The sequence below is a fragment of the Paramormyrops kingsleyae genome, chromosome 6 (genome assembly GCF_048594095.1).
Source record: "Paramormyrops kingsleyae isolate MSU_618 chromosome 6, PKINGS_0.4, whole genome shotgun sequence".
NCBI classification, from domain to species: domain Eukaryota; kingdom Metazoa; phylum Chordata; class Actinopteri; order Osteoglossiformes; family Mormyridae; genus Paramormyrops; species Paramormyrops kingsleyae.
Genome location: NC_132802.1, coordinates 14,652,149 through 14,674,023, shown reverse-complemented (window position 1 = coordinate 14,674,023; position 21,875 = coordinate 14,652,149). Strand labels below are relative to the sequence as shown.

General features: G+C 53.8%; 1 protein-coding gene across 10 annotated transcripts in view; it reads left to right on the top strand.

The window, feature by feature from the left end:
• auts2a (activator of transcription and developmental regulator AUTS2 a) overlaps window positions 1–21,367 on the top strand; it is a 241,864-nt gene extending 220,497 nt beyond the window's left edge. For 5 of the 10 annotated variants that reach the window (XM_023833009.2, XM_023833008.2, XM_023833011.2 and 2 more), the window contains 13 exons: window positions 10,934–11,420; window positions 11,766–12,037; window positions 12,312–12,565; window positions 13,499–13,543; window positions 14,748–14,843; window positions 15,132–15,203; window positions 15,782–15,811; window positions 16,210–16,281; window positions 17,089–17,230; window positions 17,520–17,600; window positions 17,994–18,077; window positions 18,197–18,440; window positions 18,658–21,367. In XM_023833009.2, the coding sequence (XP_023688777.2) occupies window positions 10,934–11,420; window positions 11,766–12,037; window positions 12,312–12,565; window positions 13,499–13,543; window positions 14,748–14,843; window positions 15,132–15,203; window positions 15,782–15,811; window positions 16,210–16,281; window positions 17,089–17,230; window positions 17,520–17,600; window positions 17,994–18,077; window positions 18,197–18,440; window positions 18,658–19,891 (3,113 nt within the window). In that variant the 3' untranslated portion in view covers window positions 19,892–21,367. The remainder of the gene's footprint in view (window positions 1–10,933; window positions 11,421–11,765; window positions 12,038–12,311; window positions 12,566–13,498; window positions 13,544–14,747; window positions 14,844–15,131; window positions 15,204–15,781; window positions 15,812–16,209; window positions 16,282–17,088; window positions 17,231–17,519; window positions 17,601–17,993; window positions 18,078–18,196; window positions 18,441–18,657) is intronic. The other 5 variants (XM_072713729.1, XM_072713730.1, XM_023833010.2 and 2 more) reach the window with 5 other exon arrangements.
• Window positions 21,368–21,875: the final 508 nt, after the last annotated feature.

Below are 21,875 nucleotides of genomic sequence, written 5' to 3'. Positions count from 1 at the left end.
TGGCAGGCATGTGGAGTCCTCCCGGCCAGGCCTATGATCAGGGACCATCTGCTAGAGATTAGCCCCCCCGCACACTGCTATTCGGTTTCAGTTTAGGCTCTGCTTTATTCCATGTCATGAATAAGATTCTGTACAAACAGCGACATATAAAACCAGACATTTTAGAAGGTCCCTCTCAGGCCGGCTGGCAGGCAGATTGAGGCTTTGGGGGTGTTTTTATGGGGGGGGGGGGCGATGGGTGGACGTGTGTTTTAGCTGTTTCAGGCTCTCCGGGCCACGGAGGTAAAGAGCAGGGAAGTGAGGCCCATTCCAAACTGCCGTGTGATATATTAATCCCCCCACCCCCACCCCTGCCCAAGACTGACACAACTGTGCGTGTTTGTACAGACTCCTCCTCGGAGGGGAGGGCAAGCACAGTGCGCCCTTTGTTCCCGCAGTAACTGGACCCCCACCCGCGGCCGCCTGGGGGTATTGGGTTGCCTGAACCGGGCCCGCTGAGAGAACGCCGAGGCAGCTGACTGTTTGGAGTTCTCTGCGTGGTTCAAATAAACAGTGGTCTGAGCCTGCCCCCCCCCAGCCCCCCAGCCACCGCCCTCGCCGAAACCGCTCAAGGCAAGCTATTGCCTAGGCGGACTTCAGCTCTGCCTCCCTCGTCAAGGAGTTTGGCGGCGACCAGGTGGAGGGGGCCTCTAATTTGCCGTGTTGAGAAGGGTGCCTGGCCCACAAATATCTCCCGACCTACAATCACGTCCCATGGATTATTTTACTGTCCTATCTGGGGGGGGCAGTTTCTAGGAACCGGGAGCTGTAGAGCAACCTACTGATGCCTCCCCCTTGCCTTGATGCCCAGGTCTGCTAATCCCTACGGCACGTAACCCGAGCCTAGAGTAATGAAAGTGCACCCCCCCACCGAACACAGCGGCTCATCTAGCCTGGGAGGTAATCTAACTGAAATCCAGTAGGCCCCCCCCCCACCTCCGAAAGGCGAGTGGTGCAGTATTCAGTCCCCTTCTAATTACTCATTGTCCCCTGGCCTTAGGGAGGTGCATTTCAGTCCCATTCGCAAGTGCTGTCTAGGAATCGTGTCAGGTGCACAGTATCAGGACAGCCCTGTAGGAGGCACTAGAGAGCTAGGGCCCATGACAGTCACAGATGGGGGCGCGAGGTCTGGGCCTGTGTTTGTCACGGGGAACAGAGAGTAGCACGGCTGGCTTGATTTATAGATGTGGCCACTTTGCAAAGGGTCCACTGATGCATTCTGGAAAGACCCCCCACCCCAGGAGACAAGGCCCTCCCGAGGCAGGGTGCCCCTCATGGAAAATCCCTAGGAGCTAACATCACATGGTGTCAATGTGTCGACTCGGGCTGCCATTCCGCCACTGGAAGCCATACGATTAGACACACATTGTAGCTAGAGAGCTTAAACTGGGAGGGAGGGGGAGAGAGGGAGGGAGAGAGAGAGAGAGAGAGAGAGAGAGAGAGAGAGCTCCCAGCGTAAGGGAAGCTTCTGTTCGGGGAGCGTTACCTGACACCGCAGGTCGTGTAGGCTGACTGACTCGCAGGGACTTAGGCTCACTGGAGAAGCTGACAGCAGCTGGCCGGGCCCACAAAGCACCCCCTGCATTTAGAGCACCCGGCCGCCCCCCAGGAGCGCGGGAAACAGCGGGAGATAAGCAGAGCGACCGGCAGGGCCCCATGGAGGAAGGGCAGCACCACGGGCCAGACACAGAGCGGCCGAAAGCTGCTGATTCCTGCGGCAGGTGGATGAGCAGCCGTGCTGGGGTATGTGCGTGTTCTACTGGGGGGGGAGGAGTACAAGGCTTTCCATGAAATTATACGTAGCTTTTTCCGCAGAGAGCAAATTCACATTTGCCGAGATATTAGTGCCGTTTGTCCTTGGATGTGGGGGATTTTGCTAAATTAAATTTGAGATTAAATTTGTCACAGTTCAGTTGTATTGTATTAATCTTGTGTAGTGGCTTGGTTTACCCCCAAATTGTGTGTGGCTCTGACTCATTCTGCTGTTAGTGACGGTTTCCAGCTCGTGTGGATGTGGTGTTTCCGGAGAGTTTTGGTTTTAGCCGGTTCTGTTGTTGCCAGCGGCAGCGTTGAGGGCGCGGGCCATGAGGAGCACCCGCCTGACAGGGATACATGAGAACGGCATGAGCTGATGGGCCGCGCCGTTGAACGCCAGCCAGCTACCGCGCCGGAGAGTGATTCATGGAGTCCCACTGCCTGCCCATGTCATCTAGAAGGAGGACGGATTACCACCGCAGCGATATTTCTGATCCCGAGATTACAGAAGTCAGCAGGGCATGTTTGTAACGCCCCCCCCGCCACCCCCAGCTTTTCCTTTTGTGTCCTGGCGACGTCATGGGCTGGCCCCCTTGCCTGCCCCCTCTCCCCGAATACACCCCCAACAGCTCTTTCCTGAGATTAAGAGCTTCCCATGGCTTGCTGACAAGGACGAAATTTAAGCAACAAGAGTATTTAACCTCCAGTTAATCTTGTTTTTGTCAGAGCGGGGGGGATTAGGCCATTAGATTCGGCATGCCTCGGGGGGGGTCACAGCATTAGCAGGCCGATGAATGACAGGCCGGGGCCCAGGGCCTGAAAAGGTGAGGTGACGAGTGACACCAGCGCACTCATCCCCCCCCCGGAATGACGGCCCCTAAGATTAGTCCTGCTCTCTATTCTCTGCCGGGCCACCTGATAGCGGGTAGGGGATTTAGGCTTTTAGGCGACCCCTAAATGTGCCTGCGAGGAATGTGCCCCACCTGAAGCCGACTGCTTAATCGGCAGCATTCCCGAATGCACTGTCTGAAGGCAGTTTTTGCCACGCTGCTCTTTCCTGTCCCGGAAGGACAGCTCGTGAGGTAGTGATGTCACCGCGACGTCTGTAGTGTGCTGGCGAAGGCCAAAGGCCTGCCCCCTCCCTCGTCATCCAGTGCCACCTGCCGGAGTTCAGCAGACTAGGGACAGCTGTCCCAACACACACACATCATTCGCCTGTCGCTGCCTTCTCCTGTTTCAGCCCCGGACCTGACCCCGTGCCCCCCTGGGATATATAAAGATTGGTTCTCCAAAGGGTGAATGCTGTCTTCATCAACAGGGAAATGAATACCGCCCCTCCTCCAGCCCCTAGGAGGGCCCCCCCTCAACGCCAAGGCAAGGTGGCATTCCCTGACAGCAGCTTAGCATGGCGAGACCCTCACGTGAGCTCTCGCCACGCCACACAGGGGCATCAGGCTCGACCTGGAGCCTGCGGCCAATCTGGAGGTCATGGAAGGGGGTGGCGGTGCCTGGCTGACAAGGCTGTGGACGGTGATGAAGGAAATAAAGGGCAAGATGCTGGAGGGAGGGTGAGAGAGAGAGAGAGCGTCTTGCAGATGTTTATGAGTCTGCTACAGAGGTGAAGCTCTTTGTGTATGTCAGGCAAACCCAGAGGAAGGACACAAACAGGCACCGCGTTTTAGTGTGATTAGAGGGGGCCGATAGCGTTTGGCGTGTCATGATAGTGGCCTCTGTCCTCCATCCTCTATCCTCTGCTGGCTGCCTATCCGCTGACTCTTGTTTTTTCTTTACCACTTAGATACTTTAGCAGACGCTCTCGTTCCGAGGACTGTCGCCAGTTCCCCCAGCTGGGCGGCCCCAGGGAGGCGTTTCGGAGCAGGTGTTCATGGGTAAAATGGCAGGCACTTCCTGGAAGCTCACATTCCCGGTCGTTATTCGCACCGCTCCCGGGGCTGAGGTGCGAATGTTCCCTTGCTAGTTGGCCGGACGCTTGGCAACAGGGGAAATAGTTTGGCCCTTTTTTCCATTATTGATTTTGCTGTTGCTGTCGTTGTGGTGCGGACAGCGCGTTCAGGAACATCACACATGCTTTTCCGGATTGGGGAGAGATCTGCTGGGCCTTGTGTTCCTTTTGGCTTCAGAGTTTCTCTCCAGGGCCAATGAAAACAAACGCCTCTGCCAGATTGGGGGACAGGGGGTAAGAGACGCCCGACGTTCCTGCTTTTAGAGCCCCGCTGACAAGATGGACCACAGGGGTGCCGCCACCCCTGGCAAAATTACACTCATGCTGAGGGGGTCGGGGCGGCTTCTGGTTCAGCTCGAGTTCTGCTGTCCTGTTATTCCAGTGCCTCTGGAATTATGGACCAGAGCAGAGAAGCAGCCAAGTTTCCACAGAGGAAAACTGCCTCCTAGGGGGCAGGAAGTCAGAGGCTCATAGCGCTCCGGGATGTTACTTCGCAGGCCGGATACCGGAGGCCCGACTCGCCACGGGTGGCTCTGGCAGCACCATAATGACTGTGGGGATGCTGTTAATCTCAGGCAGGGAGGGAGTGGGGGGCGCAGGAGAACAGAGGGCCGCGTTAATGCTAACGGGACTCCATGCATCTCCACAGAGAGCCCCGGAACACTGGGAATATGGCGCCCCTTAGGGCGGGAATTCAGGAGCCAGACTTTGGGGACTCATGTTCTCCTGGGCTTCTCCTCCCAATCAGGCAGTCAGGCTCTGCGACACATGGGCTTTTTCTTCCGTAGCTGAGAAGAAGGGCTCCTCCTTGGAATGCCAAATAGAAAGGCCCCGTCTGCATGCAGAATAAAGTGCCGGCTTCACTCAGTCTGCCGCCCCCCCCCCCCCCCAGGCGTGATCAAGCAGGATTAGGGGGGATCTGTAGGGTTTAATATTCACACACGGATGTCTAAGGTCAGCTTGCAGGAAAGCGTAAATGTCAGACGCGGATGAGGGATCTCGGTTCTGTGGAAAGCCGCCGTATTCCCAACCGAAGGCGGTGTTCTGTGCTGTTATAATTGGATCCAGCACTTGACCTTCTCTTACACACCGTTACAGCTTCTCAACGTTTCCATTCATTGCTATGAATGGAGTAATTTCGGGAATCCCCTCCCCCCCCCCCTCCCCCATGCAGGTCCTCTCACAGCCCGGCAGAGGTGGATTTGTATTATAATTAATGTTTACACAGACGGGAGGATGTGGAATGACATTTTCCTCGAGGAGGGGACATTGTGCATCCAGTCCCATGTATGTTTTAATTGATTAGACTTGAACAAACACTCTGCTCTGAATTTATTTCTCCACTTGTGGGTTTGAGGGTGACGCTCGGGATGGCGGCCAATGGGGTCGTGCCAGTGCACTTTGCGAAACAACGCGGCCGTTGTCGGGACCCTTATAATTGGTAGGTGAGCCAGTTGAGAGAACCCCCCTCTACACCCTCCGCGTTTGTCTAGACAAAATTAATCCCCCTCTGATGATTTCAGGCTTCGAATCCAAACAAGCGTTAGCGTTAGCGTGGGTGGGGCGGGGCGGGTGGTTAGCGTAGTGAGGCAGGGGAAGGTGGCGGGGGCGTGATCAGTCAGTCGGGGTCACGAAATTCACAGTCATGTTGTGTGTGTGTGTGTGTGTGTCCCCACCAAACACATGCCAGCTGTAATATTTCCTAGAGTGGTTGTAGCACAGTGGCAAACGGGGGGGAGGGGGACAGTGTTACTGCAAAGAGCGTGCAATAGGCATAATCTCAGTTTTGCTTTTTGCTTGGAGCCAGTACAATAAGGAAAAAACTGCAGAAAAAAAGGAAATAGTTTGAAAACAGCTTTCTTAAAAATGTAGTTGCCAAAAAATGAATAAGTAAGAACTGTGAGATCTTAGTTTCTCAGTCTTATTTTGTTGAATATATACTGTGTGTATTGAGCCGTGAGGCCTGTCTATCAAATCGAATCATGAGAAGACTGCATCGTTACACCCCTACCCTGGGCATCTGTCCATGACAGGCTCAGAACTGCTGGTGGGGTGGGGGGTCTGCTGATGCAAGCATCTCCGGAGAAGCTGCTCGGGGGCCCCCCAGAGCACACTTGACACGCTTAGCGCTTAAAATTGGCGGGCGGGCCCGTGTACGGGTGCTCTGGGGAGATCAGGGGCCGACGCAGTACCTCTCGACCAGGACAACTCAGTGGTCCTGGGGTCACGGAGCCACAGCTAATGCGACCTGTCAGGGCAGACTAGGCTGGCCAATCCGGGTATGGCATGTGAGGGCTGGGTCTTCAGGTCCTGTCACATCAGCTCAGGTTTGTTTTTGGCTTTGAGTCTTGTGGCGCCGTCTGTATCCATGGTCTGATCGACAGGACGGCTTTCTGTCCCCCCCACTTGATGGTTCATGAATGGGGGTTTGTCGCTCCAGGTAATGTAATATGCGTACTGGTCTGCCACCGGGTTTTCTGCTGCTATTCTGGGGCAGATGGGAGCCCCATGGGCAAGACGGGAATGGGGGGTTGAGATTTCCCAGAGACCTCTCGTCCATAAATCCGTCAGCGTGTCTCCAGCCTGACAGAGATGCCTCCTGCCCTCCGGAGGGTGGTGTGGCCCGACGTGGGGGTCAGACGCCACTCAGGCTACAGCGATGGGGCCGGCTCTTCCCCAAGCCTCAGGATCTGCAACCAGGAATATCCGGAAGCTTCTTGTGTGGCCAAGATGTGCCTTGTCGGAAGGGCTCAGCGAGGGGGGGTGAAAACATGTGCCAGTATGTGAGTGCAGAAGATGTGTTGTGTGCTGGATTTGGCATAGGGGGAGGACAGTGGCCCCAACAGTATCAGGCCCTGGGTCCCATGCCTCATTTCCACCAATGCAGTGCTGGAGCCAGTGCTGATTTTTTTCCCGATCTAGAACTAGTTCCGTGTCTTTCCACCACAGAAAACTGGCCCTGGGCTGGAAAAAATCAGCTCCAGCATGGCACCACAGAAAACTTGGTCTTAGAATTCAGTACCCTAACATCAGCCAGTGGGGGTGGGCTGCCGTGTCCAAATCTTGCACATACCCAGAAAATTCAGCCCATAAGTGATATAGTTTTGTCTAATATTGCCGGTGCCAGCAGTGGAAGAACTGGGCAGATTATTAGCAGGATAATGTTGCATATTTTTTTTTATTCTGCGGAAAATGAAAGATTGATCTGCTGGCCAGATTTAATAATAAATTATAAAAATGTTTCAGGTCGAATAAATAAAATACTGTGGCGCTCAAGTGATCATGAGGCACACAGCAAAGTTTAATTTTAGCAGACACACTTATTGCGCAAACCTTAAAAGGACAGCGGTAAAACAGCAAGCAAGAATAAAGTCACTCACTCACGCAGACTGGGGAGCATTTAAGGAGACAAAAGTGGATACAGGCAGTAGAGACAAAGCACAATGAGTCATACTCTGAAAACTATTTTTTTTGGTTCAGCAGCTTATTAAATTTTTAAATCCAAAACAGATACAAATAATTCCAAAAAACAGAATACATATGAAGCTTTACTTTATTCTTACTTTCACCTAGAAAATATTATCTTTTCCGTTCTTTTTTTTTGAACCGGTGGAAACACAGGTAGGTTCTCAAGGCACCAAGCAAGAACTAGCCCAGCACCAGCACTGGCTCTGTATTGGTGGAAATGAGGCACTAGAGACACTTTGCACATTTGCCCTTTTCAGTTACACAGTCCCTCACACGCTGATGCAGGATAGTCCTGCCACCTTCCAGATAGTGCAAGGTATCCGCACATTACTTCACCGTCACCTGTCACCAAATTACACTGCGCTGATTACCGTTCAGCTCGCTTCCGGTACTTGTTTCTGATTGAGCGAAAGGCCGCCTCCCGCCCGGGGCCCCCCTCGCCAACGCCTGCCCCCCGCCCGGGGCCCCCCTCGCCGTATCCCCGACGCCTGCCCCCCGCCCAGGGCCCCCCTCGCCGTATCCCCGACGCCTGCCCCCCGCCCGGGGCCCCCCTCGCCGTATCCCCGACGCCTGCCTCCCGCCCGGGGCCCCCCTCGCCAACGCCTGCCTCCCGCCCGGGGCCCCCCTCGCCGTATCCCCGACGCCTGCCTCCCGCCCGGGGCCCCCCTCGCCGTATCCCCGACGCCTGCCTCCCGCCCGGGGCCCCCCTCGCCGTATCCCCGACGCCTGCCTCCCGCCCGGGGCCCCCCTCGCCATATCCCCGACGCCTGCCTCCCGCCCGGGGCCCCCCTCGCCATATCCCCGACGCCTGCCTCCCGCCCGGGGCCCCCCTCGCCGTATCCCCAACGCCTGCGTCCCGCCCGGGGCCCCCCTCGCCGTATCCCCGACGCCTGCCTCCCGCCCGGGGCCCCCCTCGCCGTATCCCCAACGCCTGCCTCCCGCCCGGGACCCCCCTCGCCGTATCCCCAACGCCTGCCTCCCGCCCAGGGCCCCCCTTGTCAGGCTCTGTGATGGTGCTTTTCGCATCCGGAGGTTAGCTCGTTAGCTTTAGCGGCCAGTGACCCCCCCCGGATAATGAGCCCCCTCCTGCCCTGGGGTTCTCCCCAGACAGAAGCTCCATAATTGGGTTTCTTTAGCTGTGTTGCTCACTGGAACACACCAAGCAGCTGATCCCAGGAATCCCCCTTCCCCAGACCAGAGCAGCCATCCCGCTGACTTAAACTCCTCCAGGTCCTCCATTTACGGAAAGGCTCCTGATGTCATTTTAATGGAGCTGCTGTCCCAGGCTTTTTTCCGTCCCCCACCCCAGGCACGAAGCTGGCCACTTCCCTCAAATACAAGAGGGAACGCTGCATATATTTGTTTCCTTGGATCAAAGATGGCTGACAAATTAACTCCCGGGGGAAGTGAATTTCAGATTCCTCACTTTCCAACGACCCCAGAGTCTTCATTATGGCAAGAATGGCCTTAATATTGGAGCCGTGTTAGCACATGGGGGAGCTTGCGCTGGGGGTGCGAGGATGCACAACAGCACCTCTCCTCTCCAATAAGCCTTGGGGTTTCTTCATAATAAAAACCCTCTTAAAGAAAATAGTCTCTTCTTTTGGGGGGGTGGGGAGGGTGGTATGCTTCTGTTCTGTCAGTGAGATGGTTCTGTATCCGACTCGGGAATCCAAATGCATGGATTTTGCAGTAAAATCGACAGCTGGGGAGAGCAAGGGAACAGATTTATGCAGCTTAATGAAATGACTGCTCTGGGCGAAATATTCAATCTTCCCAAACGGAAGCAAACTCACGTCTAATTTTCATTTGGCGATACCAGCCCAGAATTAAACGCTTGGCTTGTTTTCTCATCTGCGCAGAGCGAGTTCTGTCAAGCCCGCTGCTTCCCCGACCGGCGGCGTGCTACATTGTTCTGTGCACTCGGGGTGGGGTGGGGGGGGGGGGGATGACTCACAAAGGCGTCTTTATTCTGCAGTACATCCTGTGATTGGACTCCATCTGAATTAATGTGCTGTTTGACAACTGTGTTTGCATTACGGGTTCAAACACACTTCACCCCGGCAGCATGCCTAACAGACGGCAGGCGTGGGGGGATGGGGGGGGGGGGGTGCGGGGTCCACATGACTCCCCCCATACCCCCAGCCTATTGCACCACATGCCCTCCCTTAGCACTGCAGGATTTAAGCCCCTGAAAAGAGGGATCCATTATTGCCTGCATTCCCTCCCAGGCTGGGAGATGTTACCCCCGGGAGGCAGGAGGGGAAGGGCCCTGGTCCAGGGGGAGAGCTTAGCCAGCCATAATGGAGCCCCCGACTGGCCGGTCACTATAGCGCCAGTACACTCTGGGGAATCGGTCTAATCCACAGCTTGGCACAGGGGATTGAGCTGCTCAGCGCTGTATGTGCATGTTTGTATGTTCGTGTGTGTGTGTGTGTGTTTGTGTGTGTGTGCACATGTTTATGTATGCACGCCTGTGTGTGTGTGCATGTGCTCAGGAAGAATTAGGGAGGCAGGTAATTGCAGGTTACACACACCATCTTTTCTCCGGAGCCTCTTGTTTACTCCAAGCTTCGGGATCGGGCCCCCGGGTCTGTCTGTTCGCCAGCGGGGATGCGCGGAAATACCTGGCGGGGTCCTCAGAATGTCCGTCTTTCCCGGGGCAGTGGTATACCATTACAGCCACGTTCACGGGCAGATCCCACGGACAGATGGCCGTGTCCGTGGTAAAGGGCATGGAATTTTGGGTTTCAGGACAGTACAAAGGGGTGGACGGCAGCTTTGGGGTGTCACATGACGGGAAACGCGATGAGCTTCACGCCGCGGGGTTCCCGGCCTGAAGCTGGCATGTTTCTGCTGAAACACGCATGTTGTTTATTCTCCACTCTATCCATCGCCAGTATGTCATTGTGTTGGGAGGTGTGGTCACGGCCCTTGGCTCACAGGGTGGCTTGTTTATTCAAGGCAGGGTTGTGTCTAAATTAGCTGCTAAACTTGGTGCTGTCTCAGAGTAACCAGGCCGGTGCCGGCAGTGCTCTCGCGGTTGGCTGCCAGGGTGGTGATGTCGCGGCAAAATGCAACCACCGCCCTCTGAAGGAGCAGGGCGGCACGAGAGCGCGTGACGCCGCCCAGCCTCCCTGTCATGGGTGCAGGGTGTCCATGCCTTGCGCTTTCCTGGGGAGGGACAGAAATAAGCCCTGCTGGCCCCCACCACCTAACTAATGCGAGGTTAAAGGTCAAGCATAAGTAAAAGCCCGTCCGTTAATCGCCATTACTCCCATATTCCTCCAGTAGAGCGCCAGCAAAGGCCTCCTGCCTTCCGATTTCCACCGTTGTTTTTACCCAGTCATAGGGCAAAAGCATCATAGGAAAGCAGCACAATGTGTCATCTTAGGCGTAACGACGGGGAAAATTATATATTTTATTTCCCAATGTTTTGATGTGGTTATTATGCCTGTTTAACCCGTCACTCAAAAAGCCACTTGTTTGCTTGGCTTGTTTAACCTTCTTTATTTCTCGCACGCAGTCCACAGAATTAAGATTGATTACAGGGTGGATTGATTGCCTTTTGATTCATCCTCAGCCGGTCATTAATTGAGCTTGACACAGCTGGATAGTAGGACATTCTTTTGCTAATGAAGTGGTGCGTGAGCAATCTGTCACCTGACCGTGGCACTGACGCCTCCCCCCCACACCTGTTTCTTCCAGTTCCCGATTTCAGTGTCGACGCACTCACCACCAATGACAGCCAAGACTCAAGAGGCCTGGGAATCCCCAAGGTCTCGGGCCTAGAGAGGAGCCAGGAGAAGAGTCAAGAGAGCTGCAAGGACAGTGCCCCCCTGCTGGGCTTTGCCGCACCCAAGCAGCCACCCCCAGAGGCCCAGCTGCCGGCCGCCCCTCCTCCCCCCAGCCCCGCCCCGGCCCCCCGCCCAGAGCCCGTCTTCCGACCCCGGTCCCCAGCCACCACACCCCAAGCACGGCAGGACCCGGAGCCCCGTCCGGCGGCCCCCCCTCGGGCCCAGATCCAGCCTGAGCCCCCGACTCAGCTGCGACCCCCCCCTACCCCCAACCCACACCCTCACCCACTTTCTCCCAGCCACTCGGTCCCCCAGAGCCAGCCGGGGCAGCACCGCCCCCCCTCGCGCTGCGTGCCACGCCCCCTGTCCACCTACGGCCTCAGCCTGAACGGTATAAGGTAAGACCAGAGTCGCAGGGCACAGCTGCAGTCACCCTTCTGCAGGCAGGGGGCACTCTCCACCGCACGGCTGTTCATGCTCTTTTGGTGGCCATAACATGATCGTTATGCTTGTAAATGATGTATTTAGGTGCTGAAGTGAAACTGTATTACTGTTTATTAACCTTAAGGGGTGGCAGAGTGACCAAACAGAATGGGCTGATGCATGTGTGGCCTGTCGCCCTCCTGCCCTGCGCTTCAGCTCGGATGGTGCTCTGTCTGCTTCTGCCTTACAGCAGCTTCACCCGGAGGTGTGTCCTTGTTTGGCCCCACCCCCAATCCCGTGTCTCTCTGTCTCCTTGGCAGCAGTCGAAGCAGCACACCAGGCAAGCCCCACGGGCCCCACGGACCCCACGGGCCCCACGCACCGGCGCATCCGCACCACCCCCCGGCTGCGGCCTTCCCCCTGGCCCTGTCCAGTCAGGCCGCGCCCCACAGCTTTCCCCCCACCCTGCAGTCCTCGCCACACCCCCACCAGCCCAATATGTTTGCGCCGCCCACGGCTTTACCTCCACCTCCACCGCTGACGTCAAGCACCCTGCCAGTCCCTGGACACCCAGCTGGGAGTGCCTACTCAGGTATGCCCCCTTGTGGTTAGGATGGGATGTGCACTAAAACCTGACAGGTGGAGGGCTATATGACAATAGTGGGGGTTTGTGGAAATGGTTAACCTAGTGATGTCCTGGATGGGTCCCCTGAATTCGGAGGGCCCCAGGGCCCCGCATAGTGTGAGCAGTGGTGATAATCTGAGTGCTTTTATCTGCAAATGTCAGCTTCCGCTCAGCCTATTTTAGGACCATGGAGACCCGGTGTGTACTGACTGGCCATTTGCTCTCCTGCCATCCACTACAGAACAAGACCTCCTCCGCCAGGAGCTGAACACACGCTTCCTGGCCTCGCAGAGTGCCGACCGTGGCGCCTCGCTGGGGCCACCGCCGTACCTGCGCACCGAGTTCCATCAGCATCAGCATCAGCATCAGCACCAGCACCAGCACACGCACCAGCACACACACCAGCACACCTTCACGCCGTTCCCCCACGCCATCCCGCCCAGCGCCATCATGCCCACCCCTGCTCCGCCCATGGTTCGTACCCCAGCCAGAAATGTGAGGATAAGTAGAACACAACTCTAAAGCCGCCTGGGGTGTGGGGGCTGGGGGGCTAGAGGGCTCGTTCGGGGCTGGGGGGGGGACCATGTATTTTATATTCACTATGATGATGCTTTTCTAAAAAGCCACATGTATAAGCAGTGTTCTGCCTGGCCAGATGCCTCTGATCCTGGTGTTGATTGTTTGAAGCTCGTAATTAAAGCCGGTTGGGCTGGAACCTGATCGCTGGCTTATGCGCTCTGGACTGACATTGGCGCTGTGTGCTCCCCGCTCTGCGATCGCAAAGCCACCTCATCACAGACTCCTCTGAGCCTGAGCGTCCCACTCGGGGTGCAAAGCCATCCTTTTGTGGTGACTTGTGCCGTCACACTGCAGACATGTTTACAGTAATAGGGAAATAAAGTGACTTTACTCAGAGTTATTTTGAAAGATTCCTGCAGGGCAAAACACGTCAGGAAGTTAGATTCCTTCGCCACTTCAAACACGAGCGGCTTTGGGATCCGCGTGTTTATTTAGACGACAGGGATGTCGCTGCCGTGTCTGAGATATGCTGCCGTCTGGAGGTGAGTGTCAGCATCAGAGCCCAGGTGACGGACTCTTTGAGCTGTCCCGCAAATAGCAGGGCGGCAAAGGTACGCTCGATGAATATTACAGCGTGTCAAACCGGCTCATGGCGTCACAACTAACTTAAAACGCCAGTTGCTGAAATCACTCCCGCCGTGACTTATTTTAGTGAAAGCTCTGTTTTTTTATGGAAAAACCTTTCAATTTGGGCCCAGAAGATAGCCCGGTGTGTTGTTCTGGGAGGAAAAATCAAACGCATGTGGACCCAGGCTGGCCAAGATGGCCGCTGCGGGTGCGCGGTGAGGAATTTCACCGCCCTCCTGGTCTCTTGTGTACTCAGCCCTGCCCTGTCTCGTTCCTTTGCAGTTTGACAAATATCCGACAAAAGTCGACCCCTTCTACAGACACAGTGTGAGTGCACCACTCGTGTTCCCGCTGTGTGCCACCGGGTGGCGCTCCTCATTAAAACTCATGCCATGCTGCTTCCATCTTGCACAGCATCCTGTCCACAAAGCCAGCGAACGCAGCACTGGGCACATCTTCCCGAATTCCAGCATGTTCAAATATACATTTAATTCTGTATTTATTGACCTGAAAAATTAGTATTCAATTCAGTTCTGGTTTTGAAGGCCCTTGATCACTACAATCTGGAATGAGGCAACTTCCCTGGGTAATTTCTGAGAGCCCCAGGCAGGAGGTGTGATTGGGGTGTTCTGGATGGATGCTGTGTCCGTTTTGACCCTGGTGTCTGCTAACATCTATCGCTTGCCCAGCTGCTTCCATCAAAACCCAACCGTTCGTTATTTTTGCTGATTTTTTTTTTTTTTGAGGGTGTATTTTTTTTTTTAGACCTCTGTGATCAGCGTATTTACTCAGCTCGCAAAAAAAAAAACAAAATCGGCACTGCCCTGCCCGCAGCCGCCGCGGTCCGTGTGAAACGCCCGCCGCGTGCCTGAGGCAAGATCATCTGTTTTCATGTCGGCCTGTTAAGAAGCGGTCCACCTCTCAGTTATTTATTTATTTGTTCTGTCTGATTCCTGCTTGGGGGGAGGGCAGCTGCTCTCCGTAGCTTGGCTGATAACCAGACCACTTTGTTATTACCTCCGCTTGCTGATTGTTCTGTTGTTCTCGAGTGTTGATAGTTAAGAAACAGAACGCAGAGGATTCTCAAATTGCTTACTTTGAAAAGCAACATTGGCTCCCTGTTTGCTGTTGCTGTAGTGATCTGCAGTATCCAGCCAGCAGGATGATCATATCACTGCTGGGCCCGTAACCCCCAAACACTGCTCCAGGGCTGCTGGGTAAACGGCTGACCCTGCGCTCGGGCCTCACACTCAGACCGCGGGCTTCACCCTCACAAGTGAGCTGGGTGGGATTCACTGAAACCAAAGGAGCATTTATTTGATTCCCTTTTTGAACCATCTTGTGCAGCCGTGCTGTGGTGGCCATGTGTTTGTGAGTGTGATATGGGCATTCTGTGTGAGCGCCCCCCTGTGGCCGTGCACATTTACACAAGGCGTCTGGCCAGCCCATCACCCCCGCAAGGGCCGTTCCCCCTCCCTTATGGAGGCCCTGCTAACATCTCTCTCTCCTTCTCGCTCCCTCTCTCTCACAGCTGTTTCACTCCTACCCCCCAGCTGTGTCTGGCATCCCTCCCATGATCCCTCCGACCGGTCCCTTCGGCTCCCTGCAGGGGGCGTTCCAGCCCAAGGTATGGTGTGACCCAGCCGCCATCGCCACCCTCCCATCACTCTAGATGAGCGTCTCCATGCTGGTCAACCGCTATGCCTTGTCTCTGCCATAAAGGAATCGCATTCCCCCGTTTAATGATCATATTTTATGCATTAGAATAATGGCACATAGAGACCAAGAGAATTGGTTGCTGTGATTGGATGTGGAGTTTCCATGACGACGGGGGTGGCAGCTTGTGAGCACTGAGGCCCTATGTGTGACTGTGTATATCTGACCCGGCCTGACTTACTGTTTGTTCCTCCCTTAGACTTCTAACCCCCTGGATGTGGCTTCTAGGCCCGGCACTGTCCCACACACGCTCCTGCAGAAGGACCCACGGGTAAGCCTCCTGCCCTCTGTAAATCGCTCCTACTGTATGTGGAAAATGGACCCCACAGCTGTCTAACAATGTGTCTGTCAGTTACAGCCACAATTCAGCCCGTAAAAAATTCAGAAGCCACCAGCTAACATAAATACAGCAGCAACATTTCTCTCAGCCTTTGTTTGATGCCTTTGTTTTGTTTTTTGTTTTTTGTTTATGCATGCTTGATGCCCTCTGTCATATTTGTGGCTTCAGAGCCTTTGTTTAGGTCAACAGTTAGCTGTAAGTAATTTCATGTGTAATTTGCCACAGCAGATTTACGCAGAACCACCTGTTTACCAGCAGTGTGATGGAGCTCAGGATTTTCCTAACGCGTTTTGTCAGCCATATTTAACGACTTGTCATCGCTGATGCATGGGAGGCCCGGAGAGGGCAGGCGAATTCATAAATATCACCTAATTATTCCCAGGAATGCTTCATTTGAAAGGGAAATTTTAACATTTTAATTGAGTCAATAATGAAGTGATGTGCTGCTGTTAATTGGAAACATAGTGTGAGTGACAGACATGTAACCAGGCTGTCATTCTCCTTTCCAGCTGACGGACCCCTTCCGGCCCCTGCTGCGGGTAAGAGTGCTTTATTAAAACACGGAGGGGGCCCCTGCCTCTGGCCCCCGGGACTTGCCGGCAGAAACTCATTATGGCAGCTTTCTGCCTCGCAGGCGTCAATTTGCCAGCTCCGTGCCACAGTTTTGAGAAATAATAATGATTTAAAAAAAACTAATAATAATAGTAATAATACTAATAAAGACAGATTGCCAACAGTCCTTAGTATCAGTGAGAATGTGCTTATCAGTATCTTAATCAAAGAGATTGATTGATCCCAGCATCTTTGTGATGAAATGGGGGCAGAAACGGGAAGAAGCCCCACCCATAGATGGCGCTGTAGATCAGTGCCTCTTTATGAGTTAAAAAGTGAATAGGGCTGGCAGCTGCTTCGGTGTGACTGTTCTGCCCCTTTGCAGAAGCCCGGGAAGTGGTGCGCCATGCACGTTCACATCGCCTGGCAGATCTACCACCATCAGCAGAAGGTGAAGGTCAGTCCCCTGGCCGCCACGGGGGTGGGGGGGGAGGGAGGCCGGGACATTAGAGGAGGGCTGATTCAGTCTGCATGCTGCTGCCCTGTATATCGTACACATGTTTCCATGTCACCATAGAGTCTCATCTACTCTATATTCTATTGTCTTGCTAACCCCTGTGTTTACCTCGGCTGAAAGGAATCCACATCGTCTCATTTGAATAAGATTCTATTTTGTCTCTAATCTGAAGTTATTTAATTTGCGGTGCTTAATTGGTGACAAAGAGATTAATTGGCTGCCATGATTGACTGGAAGAACGCATGTGGGTTTGAAATGGGAACAGTGCCATCTAGTGTTCTGAATGAGATGGCGCTCAGCTGAAAAGCAGAGCTAATGACATTTTAGCTGACTATTATATAAATTCCTGTGCTGTATTGGCTCAATGTACCGTGTGAATTATGCAACAGTAGGCTTAGTAATATTCTTGGAAATGTGACATTAAGCTATTGAACTGTAAGATTTAAGTGTTTTATCATCATCAGTCATAATGTAATAATCATGTCACACGTTCTTTATGTGCGTTTTATTTTGGAAACCACTCACAGATGGTGGTTGCAGCATTAATTACAAAAAGTGCCCCATGTCCACGTGTATCGATCCCAGTTTGGGCTAGAGTTCTCCGGGGGGAAGATTGGACTTTATTGCACTCAGGTTTAAAGCTGCAGTGTTTGCCCTTTGGAGGTCTCTTGTACCTGCCAGTTCTAGAAGGTATCATGAGGAAGAGGTTTTTTAAAGTGAACCCCCCCCCCATTTGGCCTTCTCCAGCAGCAGATGCAGGTGGACCCACACAAGCTGGACTTCGGACTCAAGCCTGACTTCCTTAGTCGACCCCCGGGGCCGAGCCTGTTTGGCGCGATCCACCACCCACACGACCTGGCCCGGCCTGCCACACTTTTCACTGCTGCAGGTAGGCGCCCGTCCAGGGGGGAGCAGGCCTCTTTGTCTGTGTGTTCACCCCCCTGACTGATGAGTTAACCCTCGAGCCTCCGGACCGCCTGGAGCCCTATCAGCATGGGTATTCACACGCAGACACCTGTTGTGATGGATGGGGTTTGGCTCGCGCCCCCCCCCCCCCGTCCCAAGACCGCCACCAAGCTGCAGCATCATTAAGCACAGTGATTCAGGCTGTACCCCATTAGCTGGGGAGACAGAATCCATGTGAGCAGGACATAACCACACACTATCTCCCCCCACAGGTTCTACGCACCCATCGACCGCCCCCTTCGGACACCCCCCCCACCACCCCAGCAATTTCCTCACCCCTGCCCCCCACCTAGGTAAGATGCAACCACCATTCATTTGGTCACATCGGCAGCTGGATAACAGCAAATGACAAATTAGTTAGTGGCAAAAAAAATTATTATAATAAAATCTCAGATTGCTCCCTAACAAGATGTATAAATTATACTTCAGTCACATGAAAGAGCAGGTTGGCTGCATGCTGTGGGTGGATATTCCATAGTTGTGGAGGTTGTGTAATGACTGTATAATGTGTGAGCATGTGTTTGCATATCTTAATAAAGATCTTCATCTTTAGAGGGCTTAATTTCTCTTGCTTTATCTGTCTGGGCGAGTTTTAAAGTTCAGCAGCTGCGCCAGGACACGGTGGCTTCCTCTAAGTAACACTGATGGTCACTCATGCTCACCCTCTGTCGTTATCTTTTCTCCAGAGCCCTTCAGCAGGCCCACGTCATTCGGAGGACTGGCCACCCTGAGCACAGCGGCTTTCGGCGGTCTGGGAAATCCAGCGCTGAGTGAGTGTCCCGCCCCCTGTTGGAGGGCATTTCCTGGCCCCCTCACAGTGTGATGTCATTCTCCCCCTCGTCTCCTCTGCCTCCTGAGTGGATGTTGACCCCATGTCTGCATCTTCCAGCCTCCAACTCTGTGTTCGGCCACAAAGACGCCCCCAACTCCCAGCAGCACTTCGGCGGTACCCACGAGCCCTGGAACCGGCTCCACCGGACACCCCCCTCGTTTCCCACACCCCCACCCTGGCTGAAGCCTGTGGACTCAGAGAGGGGTACCTCAGTGACCTCACATGACCGGGACCGAGACCGGGACCGGGACCGTGACACGGACAAGCGGGACTCTTCGGTCAATAAGGACGATAAGGACAGGTACGTAACGCTGGAGAGCGGGGGCCAGTTTATACGGTCTGGGGAGAGATTCTGGACTAAAGCAGCACTTTATATCCCAGTCTGACAAATCGAACCCATTGAGGAAGCAGTGACGTCCTAACCTGCATCTCAGGCTTTTAGCTCTAAGTTGCTTTAGGACGGCTGTTACTGGCCGGAGTCTCTGGCTTATCACTCAAACGCTCGCTTACCTCCGCAGGGAAGCTACCGAGAAGCGACACCAGAGCCACACGTCGCCAGCCCCTGGCAACGCCATCACCCTGCTAGGCCATGGCCGGCCCACGGATCCCCCGCGGGGCCACCTGCCTGGGGAGACGCGCGACAAAGACAAGCCGAAGGAGCGCGAGCGGGAGCACAGCGACGCCTGGAAGGAGCCTGGCGCCGAGGAGCAGAAGCAGAGGGACAGTCACCACGGAGACAAGGAGACGCCCGTCATCCACGATGGCCGTGCCGTCGACGACAAGCCCGCGGGCCGGGTGACGTCGCCGTATGTGCGGCCTGCCGGCCCCGACCGCACCAGCGGGACCTTGGGTCGCGAGCCCACCGAGAAGAAGGGCGACTCGCAGTACGAGCACCAGAAGAAGGGCTCCGAGGTCAAGGTGAAGGAAGAGCGCAAGGAGGAGCAGGAGGGTCCCGGCGAAGGCCCCCCGCCCCACCGCTCCTCAGAGCACCCCCCGACTGTCCCCCCGGCCCCCAGCATCCACCCGCCGTCCTCCATGTCCTCAATGGCCATGTCCATGGGCATGGCGGGTCTTCACCCCATGAACAGCATCAGCAACCTGGACAGGACTCGTGTGGTGGCTCCCTTCATGGGCATCAGCCCCATCCCAAGTGCCGAGAGGTTCCCCTACCCAGCCTTCCACTGGGACCCCATGCGAGACCCCCTGCGGGACCCCTACCGCGGCCTGGACATTCACCGGAGGGACCCCCTGGCCCGGGACTTGCTGCTGAGGAATGACCCTCTACACCGGCTGGCAGGGCCCAGGCTGTACGAGGCGGAGCGCTCGTATCGGGACCGCGAGCCCCATGACTACGGCCGCGAGCACCCCCACCCACTGGCGCTGGAGCAGCGGCGCGAGCATGAGCGGGCCCACCTGGAGGAGCGCGAGCGGCTGCACCTGCTGCGCGAGGACTACGAGCACGGGCGCCTGCACCCCATGCATCACGCCGCGCTGGATGCCCACCTACCGCACCCCGGCCTCATGGCCCCCAGCCTTCCCAGCATGCACTACCCCAGGGTCAGCCCCTCAGCCGCGCATCAGAACGGCATGCTTAACAAGACTCCGCCCACCGCTTCCCTCAGCGCGCCACCCCCCTTGATACCCACGCTGGGGGCTCGGCCCAACTCGCCCCGAAGGACTACGCCCCTGACAGCGGCGGACATGAGGGACAGACCTCCATCCCACACGCACAAAGACATTGAGGCTCGGTGAGCGGACTGCAGACAGGCAGACAGACAGACAGACAGACTCCGGACTCAACCGAGCACTTAGCGTGAGGCTAGCAGGAGTGTACCATAGCTGGGTATAAATATATATATATGTGTGTGTGTGTGTGTGTGTGTGTGTGTGAGGGGGGGGGCTTACTGGTGTTTTTTTGTACAAAAAACAGCAAAAATCAAGATCATTGAACAAAAAAACAAACTGAATCAAAAATTTTACAAACACTTTGTCAAATGCACTCCAGCGTTCCTGTGCATCTTGTTTGTGCAGAGAGCAGTTCCTGCAACTGGAAGATCCATTGATCAGAAGAGTCGCCCCCGTGAGGACGATTTTGGAAGTACAGGTGCTGTAAAGGGCAGGCTGAAATAGACGGCCAACTTTGTAGATATGTATACAGTGAATATGCTTGTCCCTTGAGGTTAAAATCTTGGTACAAATATGCAAAAGGGAGTAAGGAAAGCTTTACTTTGAACACGTGTACATAGGAGAGCGGAACTGGATTTACAGAACCTCACCACAAGCTTTTGGCCAGCGCGCCGGCCCCATGACGGAGTTAATGTCATCTCACAGGTCACCCCCTACAACTATGCAATGAATGTTTTGGCTCTGGGCAAAGATCAACTTTTTTCAAAGGAGCCTTTATACAATCTGACCACACGCTCCCCCCAGGAAAAAAAAAAGCTGTATTCTCTCCACAACCAGAAGGACACTTCTTCAAATAAATACAAATTAAAATGTAAATTTTCCCCACCCTTTAACATAAATGACCTTGGTCTGCCAAAAAAAAATCAAACATCTAAACCACCCTGAATATGCCATTTGTTTGCTAGTGACAATCCTTAAAGCCTTTTTTTTTTTTTTTTAAAGAAATATATATTTTTTAAGGAATACAACCCAAAATCTACCAATCCCGCATCAGTGGTAAGGCTTTTAAGGAGCCTTCAGTGTGATAGAGCCTTTCTCGTTTGGAGAGAATATAACTTTGACCACAAGGCAGAACCCCGTTCTTCTGAAGGATAGTACAGTATGTGTAAGGAGTATAAAACTAGTTCCGTTGGTTTAACCGTGTATTAAAGTGCTATCCTAAGTTGATGTATCTTCAGAAAAAGAAATGACGAACAAAAAAAGTCTATGGACAGTTTGTTTCTAATAAGCAGAGTTCTATTTTAGTAGTCCAACGAAGGTTTAGTCGTACGCTTCAGACTATGTGAAAGCCAGATGTTGTGCAGTGTTTTTTTTATCAGACAAAAATGTACACTGGAACAGTAGTGTTAGTTGAGTATTGCAAAGAGATTGTTAACAGAAACCTTTTTTGCTGTTTATCATGTACGTAAAAATGAAGTCATTTCTAGGTCATGTAAAAAAGACAAAAAAAAGTGAAGCGACTGAATCTTCAGCATGTTCCTCATTTAAACCTGTGTTATGTAAATTGTGCCATGTTATTAAAAAATGTGAACTAAAGCGTCACGCTGCCTCACTCGTGTCCCAGGTGATGTTTCACTAACAGGTATGGAGTTCAGGCCCTTTGTTAGTCTCTGTCCAGCAGATTGTCAAGGTGACAAGGAAGTAGCTTCTGTGTTTTCTTGTGCTTCCTGTTTAGTCTTTTGATAATGATTAATCCAGGCGATAAAAACTGCCTTGTACACTAATCTGAAGTAATTTATACACTGAGATAAGATAATGGCCCCTATTGTATAATTTTATAAAACGGATACAGGTCTCATAAAACTGGACTCGGTCTCAAGAACATTATTTGTCAGCCTGTATGGTGTTTCCAGTATGACTCATTTTTCTTAACCAGTTACCCAGTTAGTTATAGTGATCCTACGTATCGCCCAGGATATGCTCACACACTCTCACACTATACGCAGGTTACCTGCACGGCCTCTCTCTGGTTTGAATGAGTGCCCAGATAACTAATGAAACCCTCACAGACGCCAATATCACAGCCCTGGAGGGAGTGTGTGGTAACAAA